The sequence below is a fragment of the Xenopus laevis genome, chromosome 4L, assembly GCF_017654675.1.
Source record: "Xenopus laevis strain J_2021 chromosome 4L, Xenopus_laevis_v10.1, whole genome shotgun sequence".
Taxonomy (NCBI): Eukaryota; Metazoa; Chordata; class Amphibia; order Anura; family Pipidae; genus Xenopus; species Xenopus laevis.
This window is the reverse complement of record NC_054377.1, coordinates 152275424-152302162: the sequence shown is the minus strand read 5'-3', so window position 1 is coordinate 152302162 and position 26739 is coordinate 152275424. Positions and strand designations below refer to the sequence as shown.

At 43.6% G+C, this 26739-nt stretch overlaps 1 protein-coding gene across 2 annotated transcripts in view; it reads right to left on the bottom strand.

Moving 5' to 3' along the window:
- The window catches only part of LOC108704027 (mRNA-decapping enzyme 1A), a 40916-nt gene extending 18152 nt beyond the window's left edge, over nt 1-22764 (bottom strand). Inside the window, exons 1-4 of one of the 2 annotated variants that reach the window (XM_041590981.1) lie at nt 22592-22764; nt 19535-19575; nt 19267-19394; nt 4907-4973 (exon numbers count right to left, since the gene is read on the bottom strand). In XM_041590981.1, the coding sequence (XP_041446915.1) occupies nt 4907-4973; nt 19267-19394; nt 19535-19575; nt 22592-22726 (371 nt within the window). In that variant the 5' untranslated portion in view covers nt 22727-22764. The remainder of the gene's footprint in view (nt 1-4906; nt 4974-19266; nt 19395-19534; nt 19576-22591) is intronic. The other variant, XM_018240391.2, reaches the window with a different exon arrangement.
- Nucleotides 22765-26739: the final 3975 nt, after the last annotated feature.

Genomic DNA, 26739 nt, shown 5'->3' with positions numbered 1-26739 from the left:
TTCATTCCTCATTCTCACTGGGTTTATAGTTCTGTGTAACTGTCATTGTGTCTGTCCCTTTCTCTTCTCTGCACTGCTGCCTCTGACTCCTGATACAACTTCCCAATATCCATTCATTCCTCATTCTCACTGGGTTTATAGTTCTGTGTAACTGTCATTGTGTCTGTCCCTTTCTCTGCACTGCTGCTTCTGACTCCTGATACAACTTCCCAATATCCATTCATTCCTCATTCTCACTGGGTTTATAGTTCTGTGTAACTGTCATTGTGTCTGTCCCTTTCTCTTCTCTGCACTGCTGCCTCTGACTCCTGATACAACTTCCCAATATCCATTCATTCCTCATTCTCACTGGGTTTATAGTTCTGTGTAACTGTCATTGTGTCTGTCCCTTTCTCTGCACTGCTGCCTCTGACTCCTGATACAACTTCCCAATATCCATTCATTCCTCATTCTCACTGGGTTTATAGTTCTGTGTAACTGTCATTGTGTCTGTCCCTTTCTCTTCTCTGCACTGCTGCTTCTGACTCCTGATACAACTTCCCAATATCCATTCATTCCTCATTCTCACTGGGTTTATAGTTCTGTGTAACTGTCATTGTGTCTGTCCTTTTCTCTGCACTGCTGCCTCTGACTCCTGATACAACTTCTCAATATCCATTCATTCCTCATTCTCACTGGGTTTATAGTTCTGTGTAACTGTCATTGTGTCTGTCCTTTTCTCTGCACTGCTGCCTCTGACTCCTGATACAACTTCCCAATATCCATTCATTCCTCATTCTCACTGGGTTTATAGTTTTGTGTCTGTCTGTCACTGTTTGTTTATTTATATCCTCTGCACTGCTGGTTCTCCCTGAAACAATGTAGACAGCAAATGAAAAACCTGTAGGAAAATTGACTTCTGCAACATCTTTTTTTTTTTAAATAATGACATGGCATTTGCCCAATTAATATGATTTAGAGGCCAAGCTGGATCCTCCTGCACTTCGTACCAAACCAGAATCCTGTGTACATTCCAATGAAATCTCACAAACACATTTTTATGTCCTGTAAATATTTATAAAGAACCCAAAATGCCTCCCAGCAGCACCCTGGGTGCAGGCAGCAGGCAATGAAATTATGAGCCGCAGGATTCCAACATCGCTGTGCGTCTTCTCTTGTATAACAAATCTACTTGCAAAGGCGCCAGATACATTCACTGACTCAATAATCAAAATATCTCTACCCCAGCACATCTGAAACAACTGCAGGGCAGTGCCAGCCAGAATAGAAATACTCACTCATATGTAATCTGATTTATAGGGTACAGAAACGTCAACATAAATATTAGCTGAAAAATGTTTTATATCTTGCTAAATGACCACTAAAAGCTAAAATATCCCTGCTGCATTGGACTTAGGAATACCATATAACTGCTAGGTATTCCCCTGGGCTATCTACAGACTATGAGCAAACCTAGGGACTGTTCCTGCTGAATTGTGCTTAGTACAGGGAATACCTATGCTGCCATAGTTTTATGGGATCTCTCTGTACAGACTATGAGCAAACTTAGGGACTGTTCCTGCTGAATTGTGCTTAGTACAGGGAATACCTATGCTGCCATAGTTTTATGGGATCTCTCTGTACAGACTATGAGCAAACTTAGGGACTGTTCCTGCTGAATTGTGCTTAGTACAGGGAATACCTATGCTGCCATAGTTTTATGGGATCTCTCTGTACAGACTATGAGCAAACTTAGGGACTGTTCCTGCTGAATTGTGCTTAGTACAGGGAATACCTATGCTGCCATAGTTTTATGGGATCTCTCTGTACAGACTATGAGCAAACTTAGGGACTGTTCCTGCTGAATTGTGCTTAGTACAGGGAATACCTATGCTGCCATAGTTTTATGGGATCTCTCTGTACAGACTATGAGCAAACCTAGGGACTGTTCCTGCTGAATTGTGCTTAGTACAGGGGAATGAATCACAATGCTTTAGGTGATATCCTTGCAACGTTGTATAAATGCGTATCTGCTCTCAAACAGGGTATATGACTCCGTCCAGTCATAGAGTCTCAAAGATCAATGAATAAAGCTTACCCTGGAGAACCTTAAAACCATTGTCTTGTTTTATTTCAATTCACACAACATGTTTCGAGTCCAAGCACCTGATGAAGAGTCCTTGGACTCGAAACATGTTGTGTGAATTGAAATAAAACAAGACAATGGTTTTAAGGTTCTCCAGGGTAAGCTTTATTCATTGATCTTAGTACAGGGGAATACCTATGCTGCCATAGTTTTATGGGATCTCTCTGTACAGACTATGAGCAAATCTAGGGACTGTTCCTGCTGAATTGTGCTTAGTACAGGGAATACCTATGCTGCCATAGTTTTATGGGATCTCTCTGTACAGACTATGAGCAAACTTAGGGACTGTTCCTGCTGAATTGTGCTTAGTACAGGGAATACCTATGCTGCCATAGTTTTATGGGATCTCTCTGTACAGACTATGAGCAAACCTAGGGACTGTTCCTGCTGAATTGTGCTTAGTACAGGGGAATACCTATGCTGCCATAGTTTTATGGGATCTCTCTGTACAGACTATGAGCAAACTTAGGGACTGTTCCTGCTGAATTGTGCTTAGTACAGGGAATACCTATGCTGTCATAGTTTTATGGGATCTCTCTGTACAGACTATGAGCAAACTTAGGGGCTGTTTCTGCTGAATAGTGCTTAGTACAGGGAAATATATATGTTTGCATAGGTACCCCATCACATCAGAGCTCAGTTGGAGCTGTTATTTCCCAGTTGATACCACTTGTGCACATACCCATGAGTGTCCCAAATGTCCTCTCTCATTAGGAGAATGTAGGAATGTGCAGTCTGTTATGGATGGGCATGACAAACTATCAGGATTAAGTCTGTTTGTGCAGCAGTCGGTGTTCTGTGTCAGGCCACAGGTCTGGTAGGGGGAAGACATTTCACGGTGGGGGCTAGGTGCCATTAAAGGAATTGTTCAATATAAAAATAAAAACTGGGTAAATAAATAGACTGTGCAAAATAAAAAACGTATCTAATATACCGTATATACTCGTGTATAAGCCGACCCGTGTATAAGCCGAGGTACCTAATTTACCTAAGAAAACTGGAAAAATTTATTGACTCGTGTATAAGCCTAGGGGCTGATTGAAAATCAATCTGTACTTTGTACAGGAATGCTCCTCTAGTCATATAGACAGCCCTGCTGAGAATAAGGATTGCACTTCCCCAAGCAAACCAAAGGCGTCCATTGTATATGCTCTGAAAAGTGTAAGGCTAGATTATTACACCTTTAAAATAAATGAGAATGCCAGTCTGAAGCAATTTAATAAAGAAACAGATAATAAAAGATACTGCCCAGTATGAACTTCAAATATGATGCAGATCCATTTCTGATGAGACCCATAAAATATTAATGCAGGATTCTCCAGTACACCCAAGAAGCACACTGTGAGTTTGACAGTGATTAAATGTACTACATATATATTGAGAGTTTGAAATGCTTTGAGATTAATAACATGGTGAATCCAAACAGTTTGTCTCCTATGTGGAAGCAGCAGCTCACATCAATCGCGTAATATCGGATCCCTCACCTCCCTCTCCCATAGCGCATCAGGACTCTGTGACTGACGATCGCCGCCCGGAGCAGGTCCAGGAGCTCCGGGCGGCGCGTCCTTCCCTGCCGGCGTCCTTCCAAAATGGCGGCGCCCATGGCCGCCACGTGGGTAGAGGCGCCGGCGCCGCTACCCACGTGGCGGCCATGGGTGCCGCCATTTTGGGAGCGACGCCGGCAGGGAAGGACGCGCCGCCCGGAGCTCCTGGACCTGCTCCGGGCGGCGATCGTCAGTCAGAGTCCTGATGCGCTATGGGAGAGGGAGGTGAGGGATCCGGTGAGGGATTGGCGTATGACCCGCGTATAAGCCGAGGTCGAGTTTTTCAGCACATTTTGGGTGCTGAAAAACTCGGCTTATACGCGAGTATATACGGTAGTTAGTTAGGCAAAAATGTAATGTATAAAGGCTGGAGTGAGTGGATGTGTAACATAATAGCCAGAACACTACTTCCTGCTTTTCAGCTCTCTTGCTTTCCACTAATTGGTTACCAAGCAGTAACCAATCAGAGACTTGAAGGGGGCACATGGGACATATCTGTTGCTTTTGAATCTGAGCTGAATGCTGAGGATCAATTGCAAACTCACTGAACAGTTATGTCCCATGTGGCCCCCCTTATAGTCACTGACTAACTCAGAGTTAGAGAGCTGAAAAGCAGGAAGTAGAGTTCTGGCTATTATGTTACACATCCACTCACTCCAGCCTTTATACATTACATTTTTGCCTAACTAACTATATTAGATACATTATTTATTTTGCACAGCCTATTTACCCAGTTTTTATTTTTACACTGAACTGTTCCTTTAAGGTAGCCTTTACTGTATTGTGTGAATTACAGGGGAAAAAAAAGCTTTCTAATACCAGGCTATGTGCCAGTGTAAGTCACTGTCCTGGGCAATAAAACACAGCACTGTTATAATTACTGCTACTGGGCAGACTCTTGAATTTAATTCCTATTGGGAATCTTTTTTTTTCTAGCAGCAGATTGTAAGCTCTCAGGGACAGGGGACCATGGAAGAGTTTACACAAATATAATCATCCCGATTTGGTGCCCTGTTGAGCCGCTCTGTTGCAGAGGAGAGAATACGCTACTGAACCCCAACACCCCCTAAACTGAATGCTCTATTGCCATTACATCTCATATTGATACAGTACAATGGGATCCCTCTCAGGCTAAGTTTAGCTGGGGATTGTGGGAGATAAGAGGTCCCCCTTGTTGTGTGGTACTTACAGGAGGAATGAGCTCTGCTCACATAAGAGGATTTGCTATGATACTCACTGCGTCATCAGTTTTGCTATCCGCTGGCAGTCGCTCTTGTCATAAAACCAGATGCTGTAAATGGCCACTGAAACAGACAAAGCAAATAAAGGGCAAGATAAATAGGCTGCAAGTTCTGTAACAATGTGTATTTTTCCCCCGTCAGACAAGATAATTAGCAGCCGTGCAGCTTTAATGAGCTCCTCTTCCCATGCACAGCAATAAGAGTCGCTGTTGTTTATTTACCCTTCGTTCCGCTCAATCGCTGACAGGGGCAACGCAGAGTAAATAGAAATGAGTCGGGCAACTAACTCCAGTGTCAGGGGCTAATGGAGCTACAGTCACACAGCTCCAGCCTGAACTTCCCATATACAATACTCTGACTTTAAAGGGGTGGTTCACTTTAAAGTTACATTTTAGTATGTTACAGAATGATCAGTTCTGAGAAACTTTTCAATTGGTCTTCAATATTTATTTTAGTTTTTTTAATTATTTGCCTCCTTCTTCTGACTCTTCCAAGTTTTCAAATGGGGGTCACTGACCCAATCTAAAAATGCTCTGTAAAACTACATATTTATTGTTATTGCTGCTTTTTATTACTCGTCTTTCTATTCAGGCCTCTCCTATTCATATTCCAGTCTCATATTCAAACCAGTGCATGGTTGCTAGGGGAATTTGGACCCTAGCAACCAGAATGCTGAAATTACAAACGGGAGAGCTGATGAATAAGAAGCTTTAACACACAGAAAACCACAAATAATAAAAAATGAAAACCAATTACAGACTGTCTCAGAATATCCCTATTTACATCATACTAACAGTTAATTTAAAGGTGAACAACCCCTTTAAAGGGCAATTAAAGGCCCATTTCTGATGTTCCATATCCCACACAGACCAGCACCCGGAAGCTCCCTCCTTTGTACCTATGGTTACTCCAGCCTGACTACTCTTCTTTAGCTGCCAACACACATACACTTGGGAGTCCGTGGGCTACAGGAAAATATATATTGGCATTCAGAATAGTGTTAGTGAACAACAACATTAGCTTTATACAACAGCCCTCAGGGACAGTTACTTGTAACTATTTTATGTTTTATATTGTCCATGTATCTTTAAAATGCCTTTTAAACATCATTATAGGGTTGGCTCCCTTTTTTAGTATGTTATAGAATGTCCTATTCTTAGCAACTTTGCAATTGCTCTTCATTGTTAATTTTTATAGCTTTTGAATTATTTGTTTGATTTATTGTTCTGCCTGTTTCTAGCTTTCAAATGGGGGTCACTGACCCCGGTAGCCAAAACACTATTGTAAGGCTTACTTTTTACTACTAATCTTCCTATTCAATCTCTCTCCTATTAAATTCCAGTTTCTCATTCAAACTTCTGCCTGGTTGCTAGGGTAAATAAGACCCTGGAAACCATTCAGCTGCCAAAATACTGAACCAGAGAGCAGCTGAACATAAGGCTAAATAACTGAAAAACCAAAAGAAATAAAAAACGAAAACCAAATGCAGATGGTTCAAAAATATCATTGTCTACATCATAGTAAAGTAATTTAAAGGTGAACAACACGCTTTGAAGGGATACAGCCATCAGAACACAACAGTGTGGAATATTGAGTGTAGTCGTGTCACTTAAAGGGGTTGTTCACCTTCAAACAACTAGTTGTCTTCAGATAGATCACCAGAAATAACTTTTTCCAAGGACTTTCTATTTTCTATGTGTGACTGTTTTTCTAATATTATAAGTGAAAAAGTGTCATTTTTCATTTTCTGAAGCAGCTAAGTAATTGAAAAAAGTCTTTATTTCTGGAGAACAATCTAAAAACAACTGAATTGAAAAAAAGTGTTTAAGAAACAAACATTGTGCTTGATGGGGGAATCCATTTCCTGTTACTCACATGCGCATTTCTACTTCCTTTTTGATAACGGAAACCTGTCCGTTTATTGCAGGGATTTTCGATTTACACCCATAGGTATTGGGCAGGGGGTTTGGCACCTGCATGCAGAGCCAAATTGGGCTGATCCAAACTGGGCCCAAATTCACTCGTTTGGTGATCAGGGTGTAACAGAAAACAACAGGGCTTAATTATAATTGTGTGCTGCCGGTATCCCTTTAAGAGTGGGGGAGGGGCCGTATTTATCACTTGGACAAAGGGATTAAAGTGAAGGGATTTCCAGACACAAGATAAGTAGAGCGAATGCTTCTATGGACAAGATGTCTAGGCGAAATATATTCTATTTTTATCTTCATGTTCTGCCAAATCATCCGGCGACCGGCCCAACTGGGACACAATCACACGAGTCACCGGAAGTAAATATACGCTAGCCACATTCCACTAGATCTGCACCGGGAGTATGCTATTGCGATTGGTCAGTTTAAACGCATTAATGAAAGAGACTCTTCAATGTGAACTGTAATTTGTGCAGTTTTTTTTTTTATACCGCTGCTAAATGACCCAGTCCCCGTTGTACTGGTATGAGATCCGTTCTCCGGAAACCAGTTATCCAGAATGCTCCGAATTACAGGAAGACTGTCTCCCATAGACTCCATTATAATCAAATAATCCAAATGTTTAAAAATAATTTCCTTTTTCTGTGTAATAACAGTAGATTGTACTCGATCCCAACTAAGATATACTTAATCTTTATAGGAGGCAAAACCAGTCTATTGGGTTTATTTAATGTTTATATGATTTTCTAGTAGACAAGGTATGAAGATCCAAATGATGGAAAGATCCATTATCTGGGAAACCCCAGGTCCCGAGCATTCCACAGTGCTACACAATATGTTGGCGCTATATAAATACACGTCCCATACCTGTACATTCAAAATGAAAAATAGAATTTGTGTAAATTATTACAAAACACAAAAGTCCCCTTTAACAGTGTAGGCTGGGAGAGACCAACCAGCATGGGGGGGGCAATAATGATTAAGCTGCTCCTCCTTTCAGACATTTCCCCCCTATTGAAGGGTTTGTTTGTTGTACAGGTATGGGATCCGTTATCCAGAAACTTGGTATCCGAAAGCTCTGAATTACGGAAAGGTTGTCTCCCATAGACTCCATTTCATCCAAATAATCCAAATGTTTAAAAATGATTTCCATTTTCTGTGTAATAATAAAACAGTAACTTGTACTTGATCCCAACTAAGATATAATTAATCCTTATTGGAAGCAAAACCAGCCTATTGGCTTTATTTCATGTTTATATGATTTTCTAGTAGACTTAAGATATGAAAATCCAATTTACAGAAAGATCCCTTTTCCAGAAAACTCCAGGTCCTGAGCATTCTGGTAACAGGTCCCATACCTGTACTTGATCCCAACTAAGATATAATAAATCCTTATTGGAAGCAAAACCAGCTTATTGGGTTTATTTAACGTTTATGTGATTTTCTAGTAGACTTAAGGTATGAAGACCCAAATTATGGAAAGATCCATTATCTGGAAAAACCCAGGTCCTGAGCATTCTGGATAACAGGTCCCATACCTGTGCTGAGAGTAAGTGGCCCTCTACAAATTATTCCGGCCAGCTTGGGGTCTTGCCAAATCTGTGTGGCTGCACCAGTGTCGGTAAGAAGAAACACATTGGGCAAATTAAAGGAAAACTAATTTTAAGCAACTTTCTGGTAAATAGCAATTAAATGTTTTAACAGCTTTAAGGCTAATGTAATTTCTATTAAAAGCATTTCTGTCTATCCATTGTCTTATCTGCACCTCTGGCAATAACTAACTGTTGAAACAATGTACCATTATTATTAACATGTATTTATATAGCGCCAACATATTGCGTAGCACTGTAGTCATCAGACTAATAGACCTGGAGAAGAAGATTGAAATTCTACTGACTGAGATCCACTCTAAGAACAATGATAGATCTATGGAATTATAGATCAGGCACATTTTGGGTATTTTCTTTGTGGATTAGAAAATCTCCCTGATATAATAGTTATATACAATTCTCTTATTCAAAAAAGACTATTTATGGGTGGGAGCTTTCAGTATGAGGGTACACTTTACTGTGTGCCCAGAACATTCCTTCTCTGTATATTTGTATTTATACATATGGGAGGAGGAGGTGCCATATTGATTCCCTTAGACAGTACAGTATGAGGGTATAGCTTATGGTGTGCCCAGAACATTCCTTCTCTGTATATTTGTATTTATACATATGGGAGGAGGAGGTGCCATATTGATTCCCTTAGACAGTACAGTATGAGGGTATAGCTTATTGTGTGCCCAGAACATTCCTTCTCTGTATATTTGTATTTATACATATGGGAGGAGGAGGTGCCATATTGATTCCCTTAGACAGTACAGTATGAGGGTATAGCTTATTGTGTGCCCAGAACATTCCTTCTCTGTATATTTGTATTTATACATATGGGAGGAGGGAGGTGCCATATTGATTCCCTTAGACAGTACAGTATGAGGGTATAGCTTATTGTGTGCCCAGAACATTCCTTCTCTGTATATTTGTATTTATACATGTGTGAAGAAGCTGTAATGTTGGTTGTAACTCCCATTCTCATCAGACAGAGCATGATTCAAGCAGCAGTGCAGTAAATGTAAATGAACCAATTAAAGGTAAATCAGACTATACATTGTGAGACTGGGGGTGTCTGTAGTTGGGCCTTAGAGAATAAGTTTAGTTAATTTCAATTTGTTATTTCCTATAGACATGGGGTACCCACTTTCTCAGTGTACCCCAACAGATCACTGCGGCTCCTTCCGGTACAACACAGAATATGCTGGTGCTTCACAAATAAAGGACAATGCTATTTTTTGCCATTTTTGGAAAGACACAGACACTTTCCCCAAACAGAGAGAACGTGCCAAGGCCCAACACACCCCAAACACAGACAAACACAACCTGTCTGAGAAGAAATGAAGATAAAGAGCTGTGAGTGACGGCTTAATGGGCAGCCACATAATAGAGCCAGCGGCAGACAAGCAGAGCCCCGGAATAAAAGGCCCGAATCAGCGTTTGTCTGACAGAATGAGATTTCTCCGAAACTCCGTGAAAGGCAGTCAATGTCAGAATCTGTGACTGGCATCAGCTACGGAAAGTACTTACAGGCACTTGTATGTGGCATTTCTGGACAAAAAACAAACAAGGGCTTCCTATCACCTTCTTTAAAGGAAAACTAAACCCTAAAAATGAATGTGGCTAAAAATGCCCTATTTTATATAGTGAACTTATTGCACGAGGCAATGTCAATAGCAGCAATGATCCAGGACTTCAAACTTGTCACAGGGGGTCACCATCTTGGAAAGTGTCTGTGACACTCACATGCTCAGTGGGCTCTGATTGGCTGTTGAGAAGCTAAGCTTAGGGCTCGTCACTAATTATCCATCAGAAAATGAGCTTCCCTGGCTGTAATATAAGCTGATGCTACAGGTTTGCTGATTATTTAATTCTGATGCTAATTGCACTGGTTTCTGTGCTGCCATGTAGTAATTATATGTATTAATTACTAATCAGCCTTATATTGTGACATTTCTATTCTATGTGTACTGTATATTGTGAGTGGCTCCCTAAGCTCAGTAAGTGACAGCAGCACAGAGCATGTGAATCAGTGAATCAGCAGAAAAGAAGATGGGGAGCTACTGGGGCATCTTTGGAGACACAGATCTTTACTGCTAAAGGGCTGTGGTTGCCTTGGGCTGGTACAGAAGCACAAAACATCATCTACAACATTTCTACCTACTTCTTTAGTTAGGCTTTAGTTCTCCTCCTCAGCAGAGATGCCCGGGAGTCTAGTTTGCTGAAAATTCCACTGCCACCAAGTATAATCAAAAAGACATTCATTGGCAGTATGGGGTTAAAGGGAGATGTTCACCTTTAAGTTAACCTTTAGTAAGTTATAGATTCTAAACAACTTTTCTTCAGATTTTCTACAAAATTTTACTTTCTTCTTCAGACTCTACCCAGCTTTCAAATTGGGGTCTAGCTAAACAAAACAAATACTCTGTAAGGCTACAAATGTATTGTTATTGCTGCTTTTTATTACTCGTCTTTCTATTCAGGCCTCTCCTATTCATATTCCAGTCTCTTATTCACATCAGTGCATGGTTGCTAGGGGGATTTGGACCCTAGCAATCAGATGGCTGAAATTACAAGCTGGAGAGCTGCTGAATAAAAAGCTAAATTACCCACAAAAAAAAAAAAAAAACATGCACCCTGTGAAACGAGGGAGGGATTCTCAGGTGCGGGTATACCCGCGGGTCTCATCTAAATTTCTTATCTGATGTAATATGGTCTATATTTTAGTCCTTTTAAAGTTTTACAAAAGTTGTTTTTTTTGATGACTTTGCAGCACCATCACTTTCTGTTTGATGGTGGTCAGCGGGTTGCGGATAAGGCAATTGCGGGTCGGGTAGCGGATCAAAGTGGGTAAAAACAGCGCCGGATTCGCAAAAGCGCCAGCGTGCGAGCACCGAAGTACTGGGGAGCACAGGTGGCTGGGCGGCATGCCGCCCCCGAAATTTTGCCGCCCTAGGCCCGGGCCTATGTGGCCTCGCCACAAATCCGGGCCTGGGTAAAAATGTGGGTTGCGGTTTGGGTCTTAGAAATTGGTTCCGCGCATGACTCTAGTGTGACTGCTGTCACTAAAAGCTTAAGAACCAAAATGACTGTTTAACAAATTAATAAAGAGTCTGAAGAAAGACTGGCCAGGTTAGGGTTGGTCTGGAGAAGATGCACTTAAAGAAGAAGGAAAGCTACTGAAGCGATAGTACAAGCTATAACACTATATTTATTCTGCAGAATGCTTTACCAAGTAAACGGCTCTAGAAGCTCTCTTGTTTGTTTAGGATAGCAGCTGCCATATTAGCTTGGTGTGACATCACTTCCTGCCTGAGTCTCTCCCTGCTCACTCATAGCTCTGGGCTCAGATTACAGCAGGGAGGGGAGAGAGGAGCAAACTGAGCATGCTCAAGCCCTAGCCCTGAAGGTTTAAGCTGAAAACAGTTAGTCTGATACAGAAGCCCATGAGTACACAATAGAAGGAAAGAAATGTGCTGTTTCTTTTGACAGAGGAATCAGAGCAGCATTACTTTGAGGGTTTACTGGAGTATTTATATACTTAGTTTTAGCCTTTCCTTCTCACTAAGTTGACATATATTATATATACACACAATAATCTCAGTGGTGTCTAATGCAGTAGCAGAACTGTAGAGGTGTCATTCTGTGGGGGAAGTGGCTGTTCCTAGAACCCCTCCATTTCTGCACATTCCAAGGCCAGTAAAAGAGAATTTGCAGCCACTGGGATTTATCTGCATACAGTGTGCTTTGTGCCCATTCCCAGGGAGTCTGCAGAACAGTCTGAGATTAACAAAAGGCCTGCGTTTATCAGAAGATAATAAGGGCCACTCTGATAAGGTGCATTAGTGTGTTTAATGGCCAGGCTGACACTGCTTTGTGTGTGTCTGTGTGTGTGTCTGTGTGTGTATCTGTATGTGTGTATCTGTGTGCGTGAGTCTGCGTGTCCGCGTGCGTGTGTATCTGCGTGTGTGTGTGCGTATCTGCGTGTGTGTGTGCGTATCTGCGTGTGTGTGTGCGTATCTGCGTGTGTGTGTGCGTATCTGCGTGTGTGTGTGCGTATCTGCGTGTGTGTGTGCGTATCTGCGTGTGTGTGTGTATCTGCGTGTGCGTGTGTATCTGCGTCTGCCTGTGCGTGTGTATCTGCGTCTGCCTGTGTGTGTGTGTATCTGCGTCTGCCTGCGTGTGTGTGTATCTGCGTGTGTGTGTGTGTATCTGCGTGTGTGTGTGCGTGTCTGCCTGTGTGTGTGTGTGTGTATCTGCGTCTGCCTGTGTGTGTGTGTGTGTATCTGCGTCTGCCTGTGTGTGTGTGTATCTGCGTCTGCCTGTGTGTGTGTGTATCTGCGTCTGCCTGTGTGTGTGTGTATCTGCGTCTGCCTGTGTGTGTGTGTATCTGCGTCTGCCTGTGTGTGTGTGTATCTGCGTGTGTGTATCTGCGTGCGTGCGTGTGTGTATCTGCGTGTGTGTATCTGCGTGCGTGCGTGTGTGTATCTGCGTGCGTGCGTGTATCTGCGTGCGTGCGTGTGTGTATCTGCGTGCGTGCGTGTGTGTATCTGCGTGCGTGCGTGTCTGCGTGCGTGTGTGTGTGTCTGCGTGCGTGTGTGTGTATCTGCGTGTGTGTGTGTATCTGCGTGTGTATCTGCGTGTGTGTGTATCTGCGTGTGTGTGTGTGTATCTGCGTGTGTGTGTGTGTATCTGCGTGTGTGTGTGTGTGTCTGCGTGTGTGTGTGTGTGTGTCTGCGTGTGTGTGTGTGTCTGCGTGTGTGTGTGTGTCTGCGTGTGTGTGTGTCTGCGTGTGTGTGTGTCTGCGTGTGTGTGTGTCTGCGTGTGTGTGTGTCTGCGTGCGTGCGTGTGTCTGCGTGCGTGCGTGTGTCTGCGTGCGTGTGTGTGTGTGTGTATCTGCGTGCGTGTGTGTGTGTATCTGCGTGCGTGTGTGTGTGTATCTGCGTGCGTGCGTGTGTGTGTATCTGCGTGCGTGCGTGTGTCTGCGTGCGTGCGTGTGTCTGCGTGCGTGTGTGTGTCTGCGTGCGTGTGTGTGTCTGCGTGCGTGTGTGTGTGTGTATCTGCGTGTGTGTGTGTATCTGCGTGTGTGTGTGTGTGTGTATCTGCGTGTGTGTGTATCTGCGTGTGTGTGTGTGTGTGTATCTGCGTGTGTGTGTGTATCTGCGCTGTGTGTGTGTGTGTGTATCTGCGTGTGTGTGTGTATCTGCGTGTGTGTGTGTGTGTGTGTATCTGCGTGTGTGTGTATCTGCGTGTGTGTGTGTGTATCTGCGTGTGTGTGTGTATCTGCGTGTGTGTGTGTATCTGCGTGTGTGTGTGTGTGTATCTGCGTGTGTGTGTGTGTGTATCTGCGTGTGTGTGTGTATCTGCGTGTGTGTGTGTATCTGCGTGTGTGTGTGTGTGTGTGTAATCTGCGTGTGTGTGTGTATCTGCGTGTGTGTGTGTATCTGCGTGTGTGTGTGTATCTGCGTGTGTGTGTGTGTGTGTGTATCTGCGTGTGTGTGTGTGTGTATCTGCGTGTGTGTGTGTGTATCTGCGTGTGTGTGTGTGTATCTGCGTGTGTGTGTGTGTGTATCTGCGTGTGTGTGTGTATCTGTGTGTGTGTGTATCTGCGTGTGTGTGTGTGTGTGTGTGTGTATCTGCGGTGTGTGTGTGTGTGTATCTGCGTGTGTGTGTGTGTATCTGCGTGTGTGTGTGTGTATCTGCGTGTGTGTGGTGTATCTGTGTGTGTGTGTGTGTATCTGCGGTGTGTGTGTGTGTATCTGCGTGTGTGTGTGTGTGTATCTGCGTGTGTATCTGTGTGTGTGTGTGTGTATCTGCGTGTGTGTGTGTGTGTATCTGCGTGTGTATCTGCGTGTGTGTGTGTGTATCTGCGTGTGTGTGTGTATCTGCGTGTGTGTGTGTGTATCTGCGTGTGTGGTGTGTGTGTATCTGTGTGTGTGTGCGTGTGTATCTGCGTGTGTGTGTGTGTGTGTATCTGCGTGTGTGTGTGTGTATCTGCGTGTGTGTGTGTGTATTGCGTGTGTGTGTGTGTGTATCTGCGTGTGTGTGTGTGTGTATCTGCGTGTGTGTGTGTATCTGCGTGTGTGTGTGTGTATCTGCGTGTGTGTGTGTGTATCTGCGTGTGTGTGTGTGTATCTGCGTGTGTGTGTGTGTATCTGCGTGTGTGTGTGTGTATCTGCGTGTGTGTGTGGTCTCAGGAAGACGTGCCAGTCTCTATTAAGCACAAATAAAAGGAAGATGTTAATAGAAATCCAGGGTAAATGAGAATGTTCCTACGTGGGGCTGTAGGCCGGCTGCTGTTGCCATAGAGCTGTACTGGGGATTGTAGACTTGCACACTCTCCGCAGCATCACTGCACATTGGGGACATATCGGGAGCACAGAGGATCTGCCCGGCTCACACCATCAAAAGGAATTCCGGAAATGCCCAAAACTCTTTGCTTTCTGAATAAGGAGCCGAGCAAGTGCTGTGTAGGTGTATTCCTGACTGAGGGAATATGCACCACTCCATGGTGTCTGCTGTTTTCCTATAGAGGAGCTGGATTTGCCGAAGCTCTAAATAGAAGAACGAGCACAATATCCCAGTTGTTTCTCCGGGAGCAGCACCATGAACTTCCCCAGCCTCGCTGCCGACATTCTCTTACTGAAGAAGCCCCCGTGCCAGGAGACTGATGGCAAGTACAAAGGGAAGATGGTCAATGAAACTCATCTGGAAACCTATCTGCTCCAAGCTTTCCAAGGTAAGAAACTTACTTATTATGGGGGTCCCATAATTTATAATCCAAACTCATGAGTTTTCAGTTCAACAAGTGCAGGCTGCACACTGAATGGACTTGCATGCAGGAAAGCAGTGTGGCACCTCCTCCCATATGTATAAATACAAATATACAGAGAAGGAATGTTCTGGGCACACAATAAGCTATACCCTAATACTGTACTGTCTAAGGGAATCAATATGGCACCTCCCTCCTCCCATATGTATAAATACAAATATACAGAGAAGGAATGTTCTGGGCACACAATAAGCTATACCCTCATACTGTACTGTCTAAGGGAATCAATATGGCACCTCCTCCTCCCATATGTATAAATACAAATATACAGAGAAGGAATGTTCTGGGCACACAATAAGCTATACCCTCATACTGTACTGTCTAAGGGAATCAATATGGCACCTCCTCCTCCCATACGTATAAATACAAATATACAGAGAAGGAATGTTCTGGGCATACAATAAGCTATACCCTCATACTGTACTGTCTAAGGGAATCAATATGGCACCTCCTCCCATATGTATAAATACAAATATACAGAGAAGGAATGTTCTGGGCACACAATAAGCTATACCCTCATACTGTACTGTCTAAGGGAATCAATATGGCACCTCCTCCTCCCATATGTATAAATACAAATATACAGAGAAGGAATGTTCTGGGCATACAATAAGCTATACCCTCATACTGTACTGTCTAAGGGAATCAATATGGCACCTCCCTCCTCCCATATGTATAAATACAAATATACAGAGAAGGAATGTTCTGGGCACACAATAAGCTATACCCTCATACTGTAGTGTCTAAGGGAATCAATATGGCACCTCCTCCTCCCATATGTATAAATACAAATATACAGAGAAGGAATGTTCTGGGCACACAATAAGCTATACCCTCATACTGTACTGTCTAAGGGAATCAATATGGCACCTCCTCCTCCCATATGTATAAATACAAATATACAGAGAAGGAATGTTCTGGGCACACAATAAGCTATACCCTCATACTGTACTGTCTAAGGGAATCAATATGGCACCTCCTCCTCCCATATGTATAAATACAAATATACAGAGAAGGAATGTTCTGGGCACACAATAAGCTATACCCTCATACTGTACTGTCTAAGGGAATCAATATGGCACCTCCTCCCATATGTATAAATACAAATATACAGAGAAGGAATGTTCTGGGCACACAATAAGCTATACCCTCATACTGTACTGTCTAAGGGAATCAATATGGCACCTCCCTCCTCCCATGTGTATAAATACAAATATACAGAGAAGGAATGTTCTGGGCAAAAAATAAGCCATGTCATTTCAATGTAGAAACTAAATTACAATTTTACATGGAAAATACAGCATAGGAGCATAATATATTTTTGGTGCTACAGTTAAGTTGAATTGCTTGAGACTACAAATGTCCAAATGCTGGGATCTCAAATAAAACTTCATGTTGTTTGTGGAGGCAAGTGAGTGCCATTTGGGAATATTTGGTTTTATATGCACATGGCATTTAACCTATCTAGCAAGCTGTATGGACTGCACAGTGATATTCCTGTTGCAGGACCATCTTGTGCTTCTATAAAGGATTTGCATGCAAAATCTGCCAGCCGTATATATGACTTGTCTGGTGAGAACAAGGTCTAATGTTTCTGGCAGTTTGGCAGGGAACAGTGATTCCAGGGTGCTGTAGGTGGGGAGTTGGCAGTTTGGTACAGGGTGGGCAAAGTGTTTAATGATAGGTTATTGTATTGATTGGTTTATGGATTTAATTAAATTGGAGGTGTATGTGCAATCCATGCAACCAGCCCTGAGGGAAGGACCTGTGCTAAAGGGTTAAAAACCACACTGTCAAACCCAAAACACAAGAACAACTTTGGAATTGTATTACCTCAACAGTCAGCAGAGATGCAGCGTTTCCATAGTAACAGAGAGCTTTGCTTTTAATACAGCCGAGATGTTATTTGAACGCAAGTGTAGAAAGTTCGACTAGGGATACACCAAATACTTTTTGGATCTGGCCGAACCCCTGAATCCGAACCCTAATTTGCATATGCAAATCAGCGAGGGAAAAAGAGAGCCACGTGTTTTGTGACAAAAAAATCACCTGATTTTAAAGGGGTAGTTTACCTTTGAGATAACCTTTAGCATGATGTTCGGAATGATATTCTGAGACAATTTGCAATTGCTTTTCATTTTTTATTATCTGTGGTTTTTGAGTTATTCAGCAGCTCTTCAATTTGCATTTTAAGCAATCTGGTTGCTACGGTGCAAATACCCCTAGCAACCATGCACTGGTTTGAAAAAGAGACTGGAATATGAATAGGAGAGGCCTGAATAGAAGGATCAGTAAAAAAAAGTAACAGTACATTTGTAGCCTTACAGAGCATTTGTTTGTTAGAAGGGAGTCAGCGACACCCATTTGAAAGCTGCAAAGAGTCCGAAGATAAAGTCAAATAACTATAAAAAATAAAATAATGAAAACCAATTGAAAAGTTGCTTAGCATTGGTCGTACTATAACATACTGAAAGTCGCCTTAAAGGTGAACCACCCCTTTAAGGACTCAGATTCAGTTCAGCCAGACACAAAGATTCGGCCGAATTTGAATCCTGCTGAAAATGGCCGAATCCTGGCTGAGTACTGAACAGAATCTTGGGTTCAGTGCAACCCTAGTTGTGACAGTAAAATGCTGGAGGGACCGGCAGAACCCCGGAACTACTGCCACATTTAAAGGTTGGGGGGGGGGGGTAGATCCAGGGTCCCCTGCCATAACTGCAAAAATGCTGATACTGTTGGTAGCAAAATAAAAGGGGTATGCTCCCCGTCTAAATATGTTTGCTGTTGCTAAGGGACCCGGCCGGGTCAACGGAGGGCCAGCACCAGTGCAGTGGAAGTGAACTAGAGGTGTGCGGTTAAATGATCACATGAATCCCCTGCAATAACTGCCACACCTGTGTGTGATTCCTCCAAAAAGACTGCGGAGTTTAAAGGGGGGGCTCACCTTTAAAGTAACTTTTAGTATGTTATAGAATGACCAGTTCTAAGCAACTTTTCAATTGGTTTTTAGGAGTTATTTTTCATAGTTTTACAGTTATTTGCCTTTTTCTTCTGACTTATTTACTTACTCAAATTAATGTATGGTTGCTAGGGGAATTTGGACCATAACAACCAGACTGCTGAAACTGCAAACTGGAGAGCGCCTGAATAAAAAGCTAAATAAGTCAAAAACCACAAATAATAAATGAAAACCAACTGCAAATTGTCTCAGAATATCCCTCTCTACATCATACTAACAGTTATCGCAAAGGTGAACAACCCTTTTAAGCTGAGGCCTCAAACAGAAGTATGTTTAAAGGGGTGGTTCATCTTTAAAGTCAACTTATAAAATGGCTAATTTGAAGCAACTTTTCAATTGGGCTTGTAATTATTTGCCGCCTTCTGACTCTTTCCAGCTTTCAAATGGGGGTTACTGACCCCATCTAAAAAAAAAAAACCAAATACTCTGTAAGGCTACAAATGTATTGTTATTGTTACTTTTTATTCCTCATCTTTCTATTCAGTCCTCTCCTATTCATATTCCAGTTTCTTATTCAAATCAATGTGTGGTTGTTAGGGGAATTTGGAAAGCTGCTGTACTTCTACACAACACTCAGCATTGCTGCAGGTCCTGGTCTCGTATAAAACAGTAACTTACCCTTTGTGTAGGGTACAAAGCTTTATTTCAAAAACAGAACCGATGCACCAAAATTCCAAATAATATAAAGTATCTATTCAACAGGGATTGCTAAACCTTTACCCCAAAAAATGTATAAAACTGTGCAAATTCACTGAAGGGATTTTCTGTACACGCAAGTGAGCAGCTCCCTCAGTATAAACTGCACCCCCATTAATGAAAGACAATATTTGTAATGTAACTTCTCAGATGTACCTTCTCACTGCCCAACTGCCAGCTCAAATAACAAAACTAGCCTAACAACTATGCCTGAATCTGGCAGCAAAGGTCTCCTGGTCCCACCCCCAGGTCACCCCAATTTTTATGGTAAATCAGCAGCACTCACAGCTGGAATTTCGGTAGAGCAGGAAAGGATCGTGCAGCTGGAATTCTAGATCCTTGTTCACGGGTTCCACCAGGTTGTGCATATTTAGTCGATTCATGATGGTGAACCCATGGTGCGGGAAGGCAGATCTGCGCAGGGACACAGGTAGGAATTTTAAGAGGAAATACATTTGATTGGTTCAGGCATTATTTATAAACAAATGTGTACAGCATAACTTTATATCATTCTAATTACTAGTATTACTAGTTACTACTTGTGTACTACTTACCTTGTGTACACAAACAAGGTCCCCTCCACATCAGTCTTCTCCTACAGAGAGAGGGAGAGAAAACAACTCATAAGGGAACTGTGAGAGCGCTGCTCTTGGGGATCTCTGTAGCCCAGCTGCCATCTCTACTGTGGTTCTATGTTAAAGGGCAGTTTTCCCCCTTTTTCATACTGAGTTTGCGAAAATTAAACACTTTTTGAGTCTACAGATTAGCCCTCTGTATAACGAGTTGCTCCTTATCTCAAAGGCTGAGCTCTAGGAAAGGGAGGGGTTTGTTTATGCAGAGTGCCTTATATCTCTTTGAACAAATTACCCTATTTAGAGAGAGAGAGAGAGAGGGGGTGTGAGGTTAGTGAAAAGCAAACCAGATATCCCATTAGTGCTTTATAATGGCAAAAAAAAAAAAACAGACATTAATTACAAGAATAGGCAGAATCCATTTTTAAAGGGGAACTACTGCGAAAATGAAAATTAACAAAAGCTTCATCATACTGAAATAAGAAATTTTCTGAAATAATTGAGTTACTCTTCACTATCCCCCTCTCAGCATTTGTCTGTCGTCATGCAGGAAACATATAATGCATTTTATGGTCAATGAAAATCTGACACCCAACTGCTGCATGAAGACAGAATGAGGAATGAATGGATATTGGGAAGTTGTATCAGGAGTCAGAGGCAGCAGTGCAGAGAAGAGAAAGGGACAGACACAATGACAGTTACACAGAACTATAAACCCAGTGAGAATGAGGAATGAATGGATATTGGGAAGTTGTATCAGGAGTCAGAAGCAGCAGTGCAGAGAAAGGGACAGACACAATGACAGTTACACAGAACTATAAACCCAGTGAGAATGAGGAATGAATGGATATTGGGAAGTTGTATCAGGAGTCAGAGGCAGCAGTGCAGAGAAGAGAAAGGGACAGACACAATGACAGTTACACAGAACTATAAACCCAGTGAGAATGAGGAATGAATGGATATTGGGAAGTTGTATCAGGAGTCAGAAGCAGCAGTGCAGAGAAGAGAAAGGGACAGACACAATGACAGTTACACAGAACTATAAACCCAGTGAGAATGAGGAATGAATGGATATTGGGAAGTTGTATCAGGAGTCAGAGGCAGCAGTGCAGAGAAGAGAAAGGGACAGACACAATGACAGTTACACAGAACTATAAACCCCAGTGAGAATGAGGAATGAATGGATATTGGGAAGTTGTATCAGGAGTCAGAAGCAGCAGTGCAGAGAAGAGAAAGGGACAGACACAATGACAGTTACACAGAACTATAAACCCAGTGAGAATGAGGAATGAATGGATATTGGGAAGTTGTATCAGGAGTCAGAAGCAGCTCCAGGGGTCGGCACATAGAGAATGGTGAGAGGAAACAAACATACAGCACACGGATGGCAGCGGCAGATAAAATGGCCCATGTGCCCGGCACTAAGTAGTTTTATGCTGAATATCAGGAAAATCTATAGGAACGTGTCAGTCACTGTAATAAGGGCACCAGCTTAGTCACTAGCTCTTCCTTATGTGGAGATGTGCCAGTTGCAAAGCATTTCTTTGCATTATACAGCCAGGACACATACAACTACATTGTGTGCATAGGACACATAGGATTTCTGTTCTTTGCTTCTCAGATTTGCCCATTCACATCCAATTTGCCCAAACTGTGTGACAAGTGTACACACTCACATACACACACCCCTGCCTCACGGTAACACACTCACATACACCCCCCCTGCCTCACAGTAACACTCACATACACTACACCCCGCCTCACGGTTAACACACTCACATACACCAGGCCCCCTGCCTCACAGTAACACTCACATACACACACCCCTGCCTCACGGTAACACACTCACATACACCCCCCCTGCCTCACAGTAACACTCACATACACACACCCCTGCCTCACAGTAACACACTCACATACACACACCCCTGCCTCACGGTAACACACTCACATACACCCTCTGCCTCACGGTAACACACTCACATACACCCCCCCTGCCTCACGGTGTAAACACCACAACACCCACACCCCCTGCCTCACGGTAACACATCCATACACCACACCCCTGCCTCACAGTAAACACACTCACATACACACACCCCTGCCTCACAGTAACACTCACATACACACACCCCTGCCTCACAGTAACACACTCACATACACACACCCCTGCCTCACAGTAACACACTCACATACACACACCCCTGTAAACACACTCCACCCCCCGGTACACCCCCCCCCTGCCTCACAAGTAAACACTGCACAGTACACACACCCCTGCCTCACAGTAACACACCTCACATACACACAACCCCTGCCTCACAGTAACACACTCACATACACACCACCCCTGCCCACGGTAAACAACACTCACATACACCCCCCTGCCTCACAGTAACCTCCACATACACACACCCCTGCCTCACAGCTAACACACTCCACATACACACACCCCTGCCTCACTGGTAACACACTCACCATACCCCCCCCTGCCTCACAGCTAACCACTCACATACACCACACCCCTGCCCTCCACAGCTAACACACTCACATACACACATCCCCTGCCTCACAGGTAACACACTCACATACACCCCCCTGCCTCACGGTAAACACACTCACATACACCCCTCTGCCTCACAGTAACACAATAACACATAAACCCTCTGCCTCACGGTAACACACTCACATACACCCCCCCTGCCTCACAGTAACACACTCACATACACACCCCCCTGCCTCACGGTAACACACTCACATACACACACCCCTGCCTCACAGTAACACACTCACATACACACACCCCTGCCTCACGGTAACACTCACATACACACACACCTGTATCTGTCACACAGCTCCTCTAGTCTTCCCAGTGACACACACTTTCCTTCCTCTTCGCAATTCCTTTACACCCTTTCCCTGTCTCTCTCACACACACCACTAGCCTCCCCTCTGTCAGCACCAGTTTTCCCTCTCACACATCTTATTTCTCTCAGTTATTGACACCCCCCTTCCATGGACTGGCCCGACAACACTCACCCACTCATTGGCCTTTGGGCTGAAGCGATAGAGAGCCACGTGCCCAGTGACATCCACTATGCTGCTAATATAGGGGTCAGACTGGCGCAGCGCCGCTAGACTCATCTCTTGCCCAGCCTTGTCCCGAACCGCCATCTTTCCTAGCGGAAGTGCCGCAGCCTGAAGCTTGGGTCACCGCTTAAATGTCCCCAAGCTCCGACACAAAGGTTCCTACTGGCAACGTTCCACCTGCGCGGAGCTCCCGTGTGAGAGAAGGAAATTCGTCCAACCTGTAATTTGTGTTTAAAACTATCCGGCCGCTGACTAGAAGTGCAATTCCCAGTATTGTGCCAACAACTGCTTGTCACTGGTTTCAGCCTTCCTGCAGTGTCACTTACAGGCCTGCTCCCCATTTATTGTAGTATTTTATACAATCACTAATTCTAAACAACTTCTTAGTTGGTCTTTATTACTTCTTTTTATAGTTTTATTATTCGCCTCCTTCTTCTGACTCTTTCCAGCTTTCCACTGACCCCATCTATAAACCAAATGCTCTGTAAGGCTACAAATGTATTGTTATTGTTACTCTTTATTCCTCATCTTTCTATTCAGGCCTCTCCTATTCATATTCCAGTCTCTTATTCACATCAGTACCTGGTTACTGGGGAATTTGGACTCTAGAGTAAAGTTTGATATAAGTAATATTATTGTGGGTAAGTTTTGTGTTTAAATTACCACTCACCAAGCTGATAACTAAATATGTTTCTTGTGTGGAACTGTTACAAATCTATACAGATTGCACACATATACAGCCAGACATACCCCTGACAGATAATGTGTATAACAACTGTACATGTATAATATGTGAGTGTATATGGGGTGTGTCAGGGAGTGACAGAGATATGAGCTTGTGTTCCACAGTATAAAGCTCCTTCACTGGTTATACACCACCCCACGTATCTCTAGAAGACAAGAGTATATGTTCCACATGTTCCTTCCTGAATTCCGTACACGTATGTGTGAGTGACAGGTGTACATACATTATACTGCGGTCAGTACTACTTTTATACTGTGTTCTACATTTACCAATTGGATTCCTGAAACTGCAAACTGGAGAGCAGCTGAATAAAAAGCTAAATAAGTCAAAAACCACAAATACTAAAAAATGAAAACAAATTGCAAATTGACTCAGAATATCCCTCTCTACATCATACTAACAGTAAATTTAAAGCTGAACAACCCTTATAATGGTGATGCTCTAATTTCCCAGGGACTGTCCCCCCAATATGTCACTGGGCCCTTGACTGTACCCCTGTAATGGCAATAGAATCATTCAGTGGACTGGGACAGCGGGGCACCAGAAAAAAAAACCAATGGGTCCTGGCAATTGAGGGCCCCGCTGACCCAGTCCCTCTCTGATTGAGAACATAGTGCAAACTCCCCTGCTTCCCAATCGTGGCCGAAAGTAAAGGTAAGAATGAGATGTGGCACATAGGGAGGGGGCAGGCCCGGACTGGCAATCTGTGGGTTCTGGGAAATGCCAGAGGGGCTGCTATAAGGTCCCATAGAAAGTCAGTATTTGGTGGGGTCTGTTTGGGCCTCTTTGTGGGCTGATTGGGCCTCTGTGTACCTGAAATGCCAGAGCCTATTTTAATTCTCAGTCCGGGCCTCGGAAGGAGGGAAGAGCAAGTGTAGGCCGGCTCCTGGCTTCATGACTGGGGGGTGGGGGCCTTAGGTGACAGTCCCAGTGGGCCCCTCACACCCCAGTCCAACATTGTCAGTGGTCCATGTTTAACCCCAGTAATACCTGAACCTGAGGTACCTGGGGGTTTACATTTCTCTATCACTTTACCTTCAATTGCTCTGGTACCAAGAAAAGGTTCAGGAGATTTTTTATAGGAAAAGACTTAAAGGAGAAAAAAGCCCTTAATAACAAAAAATCCTACCCTACATAGACCCCCTTCTCTTCTCCCCCCCAGCCTAGCTGCTACTCAGGCAAATGCCCCTAAGTCTTTACTGACCCCTCCATGCAGATTCTGTCCAGCCGAGTTCAGTAATCTTCGGAATGAGACAGGTGTAGCGGCAATTTTCGTGAGTTTTGGTGCATGCGCAGTTGGAGCCGAAACTTGTGAAAATTGGCACTACACCTGTCTCATTCCGGAGATTACTGAAGTGGCTGAAGATGCGCCTGTGAACTCTGCTGGACAGAATCTGCACGGAAGGGTAAGTAAAGACTTAGGGGCATTTGCCTGGGGTAACAGCTAGGCTGGGGGGGGGAGAGGGGGGTCTATGTAGGGTAGGGAGTAGGGTTTTTTTTAACGTTAGGGTATAGTTCTCCTTTAAATAGATAACTGAGTATGGGCTTAAGTTACCCTTTAATAATTCTGACTCCCAGTATCCCAATGCAATTTTCTAACATCAACAATTGCAGATCCCTGATCGATATCTGGCTGTCTTTGAGCACTCCATACATGGACCAATGAGCTTCCTATTCATTCTGGGGTTGCCAAAAATAGAAAGATAAGTAATAAAAAGTAGCAATGACAATACGTTTGTAGCCTTACAGAGCATTTGGTTTTAGATGGGGTCAGTGACCCACATTTAAATGCTGGAAAGAGTCAGAAGAAGAAGGCAAATCATTAAAAAAAAACTACAAAAAAATAAAGTTGAGGAGTTGCTTATAATTAGCCATTCTATAACATACTAAAAGTTAATGTTAAGGTGAAACACCCCTTTAATCAGTACACAGCCCACATACATTTAGAGCCTCTCGCTGTTCCCCTTTCACTGTGGCCCCTGCTCTCCTCTTGTGTCTGTCGGCCCGTTGAGTTGGCCCCAAGAACATTTGCCCACTGGGCATTTCCATTGTTCTCACAGTTTGTGTTAAAGACGTAGGGGGGCAGGAGCAGACTACTTCATGTTGCAAGTGGGGCAGATCAGTGGGGTAATAACAAAAGCAACAGTTGCACCAGGACAAAGCTTACATTGCCCCCTGTGTTTCATACACTCATATAGTCATGTCCCCTAAAGGTGGCCATACACGGGCCGATAAAAGCTGCCGACAGACCGTGTCGGCAGCTTATTGGCCCGTGTATGGGGGCCCCCGACGGGCTTCCCCGATCGAGATCTGGCCGAAAGTCGGCCAGATCTCGATCGGATGGGATTAAAAATCCCGTCGGATCGCGGCCGCATCTGTTCGTTGATGCGGTCCGCGATCCGACCGCCCGTTTGGCGAACGCTAGGATCCGATCGTTGGGCCCTAGGGCCCACGATCGGATCAGCCCGATATTGCCCACCTCAAGGTGGGCATATCGGAGGGAGATCCGCTCGTTTGGCGACATCGCCAAACGAGCGGATCTATCCGTGTATGGCCACCTTAAGTCGGTGCCAGCCCCAAAACAAATATAACAGGTATATGTTCCCCTCTGTAATACACTGGAAACAGAAACAGCACAAAGATTCAGCACAAAATGTTGTAGTTCAATAAGTTTTGTATATAACTGCATTTCCCCTGCAAAAAAATTTCCCCGACCACCCTAAATTGCTACCCCCCCCCTTTATTCTAACTCCAGCCTCTTCAAGCCCCACGGCCAATGTGTTGCACTAGAATTTGTCTGGAGATATTTGCTTATCACTTGAGAATGTCCAAAAACACAAAAAGTGAAAATGGGTCCTGTGCTCTCCTGATGTCGCTGGGAGGATTAATAATTCATTGGGCATCTTCTAGATACAGTGATCTGGTGCAAACAGGTAATTCAATACCCCAAATCCATGTGCACCAGTTACCTCTGGCCCTGCCCCGGGTGCTCATATCTCTCTCTGCCTGGGGAGGAACGACTGTCCCATTGCTGCTCTATGTGTGTCTGAGCCATGCTCACGCCAGTCCTGTTAAGGTAAGAAATCTGCTTTATTCCTATTTAGTTTAACACAATCAGGAGGGCCAGACACTGGTATTTACCTGCTTGTATTAAAGCTATTACTGTCAGCTGACTCCTGTTATAGTCTTAATAGATCCTGCTTACTTCCTAAATTATCCTTCTATTGATGTTTTCTTTTGTGCACATTCATTTGCATCAGTTTTACATTTGCAAGTATTGTGGTTTAGTTTTGCCTTTCTTTGCTTTATTATTTTAATGTTATTAGGAGTATAGCTGAATGAGGCTTAGAAT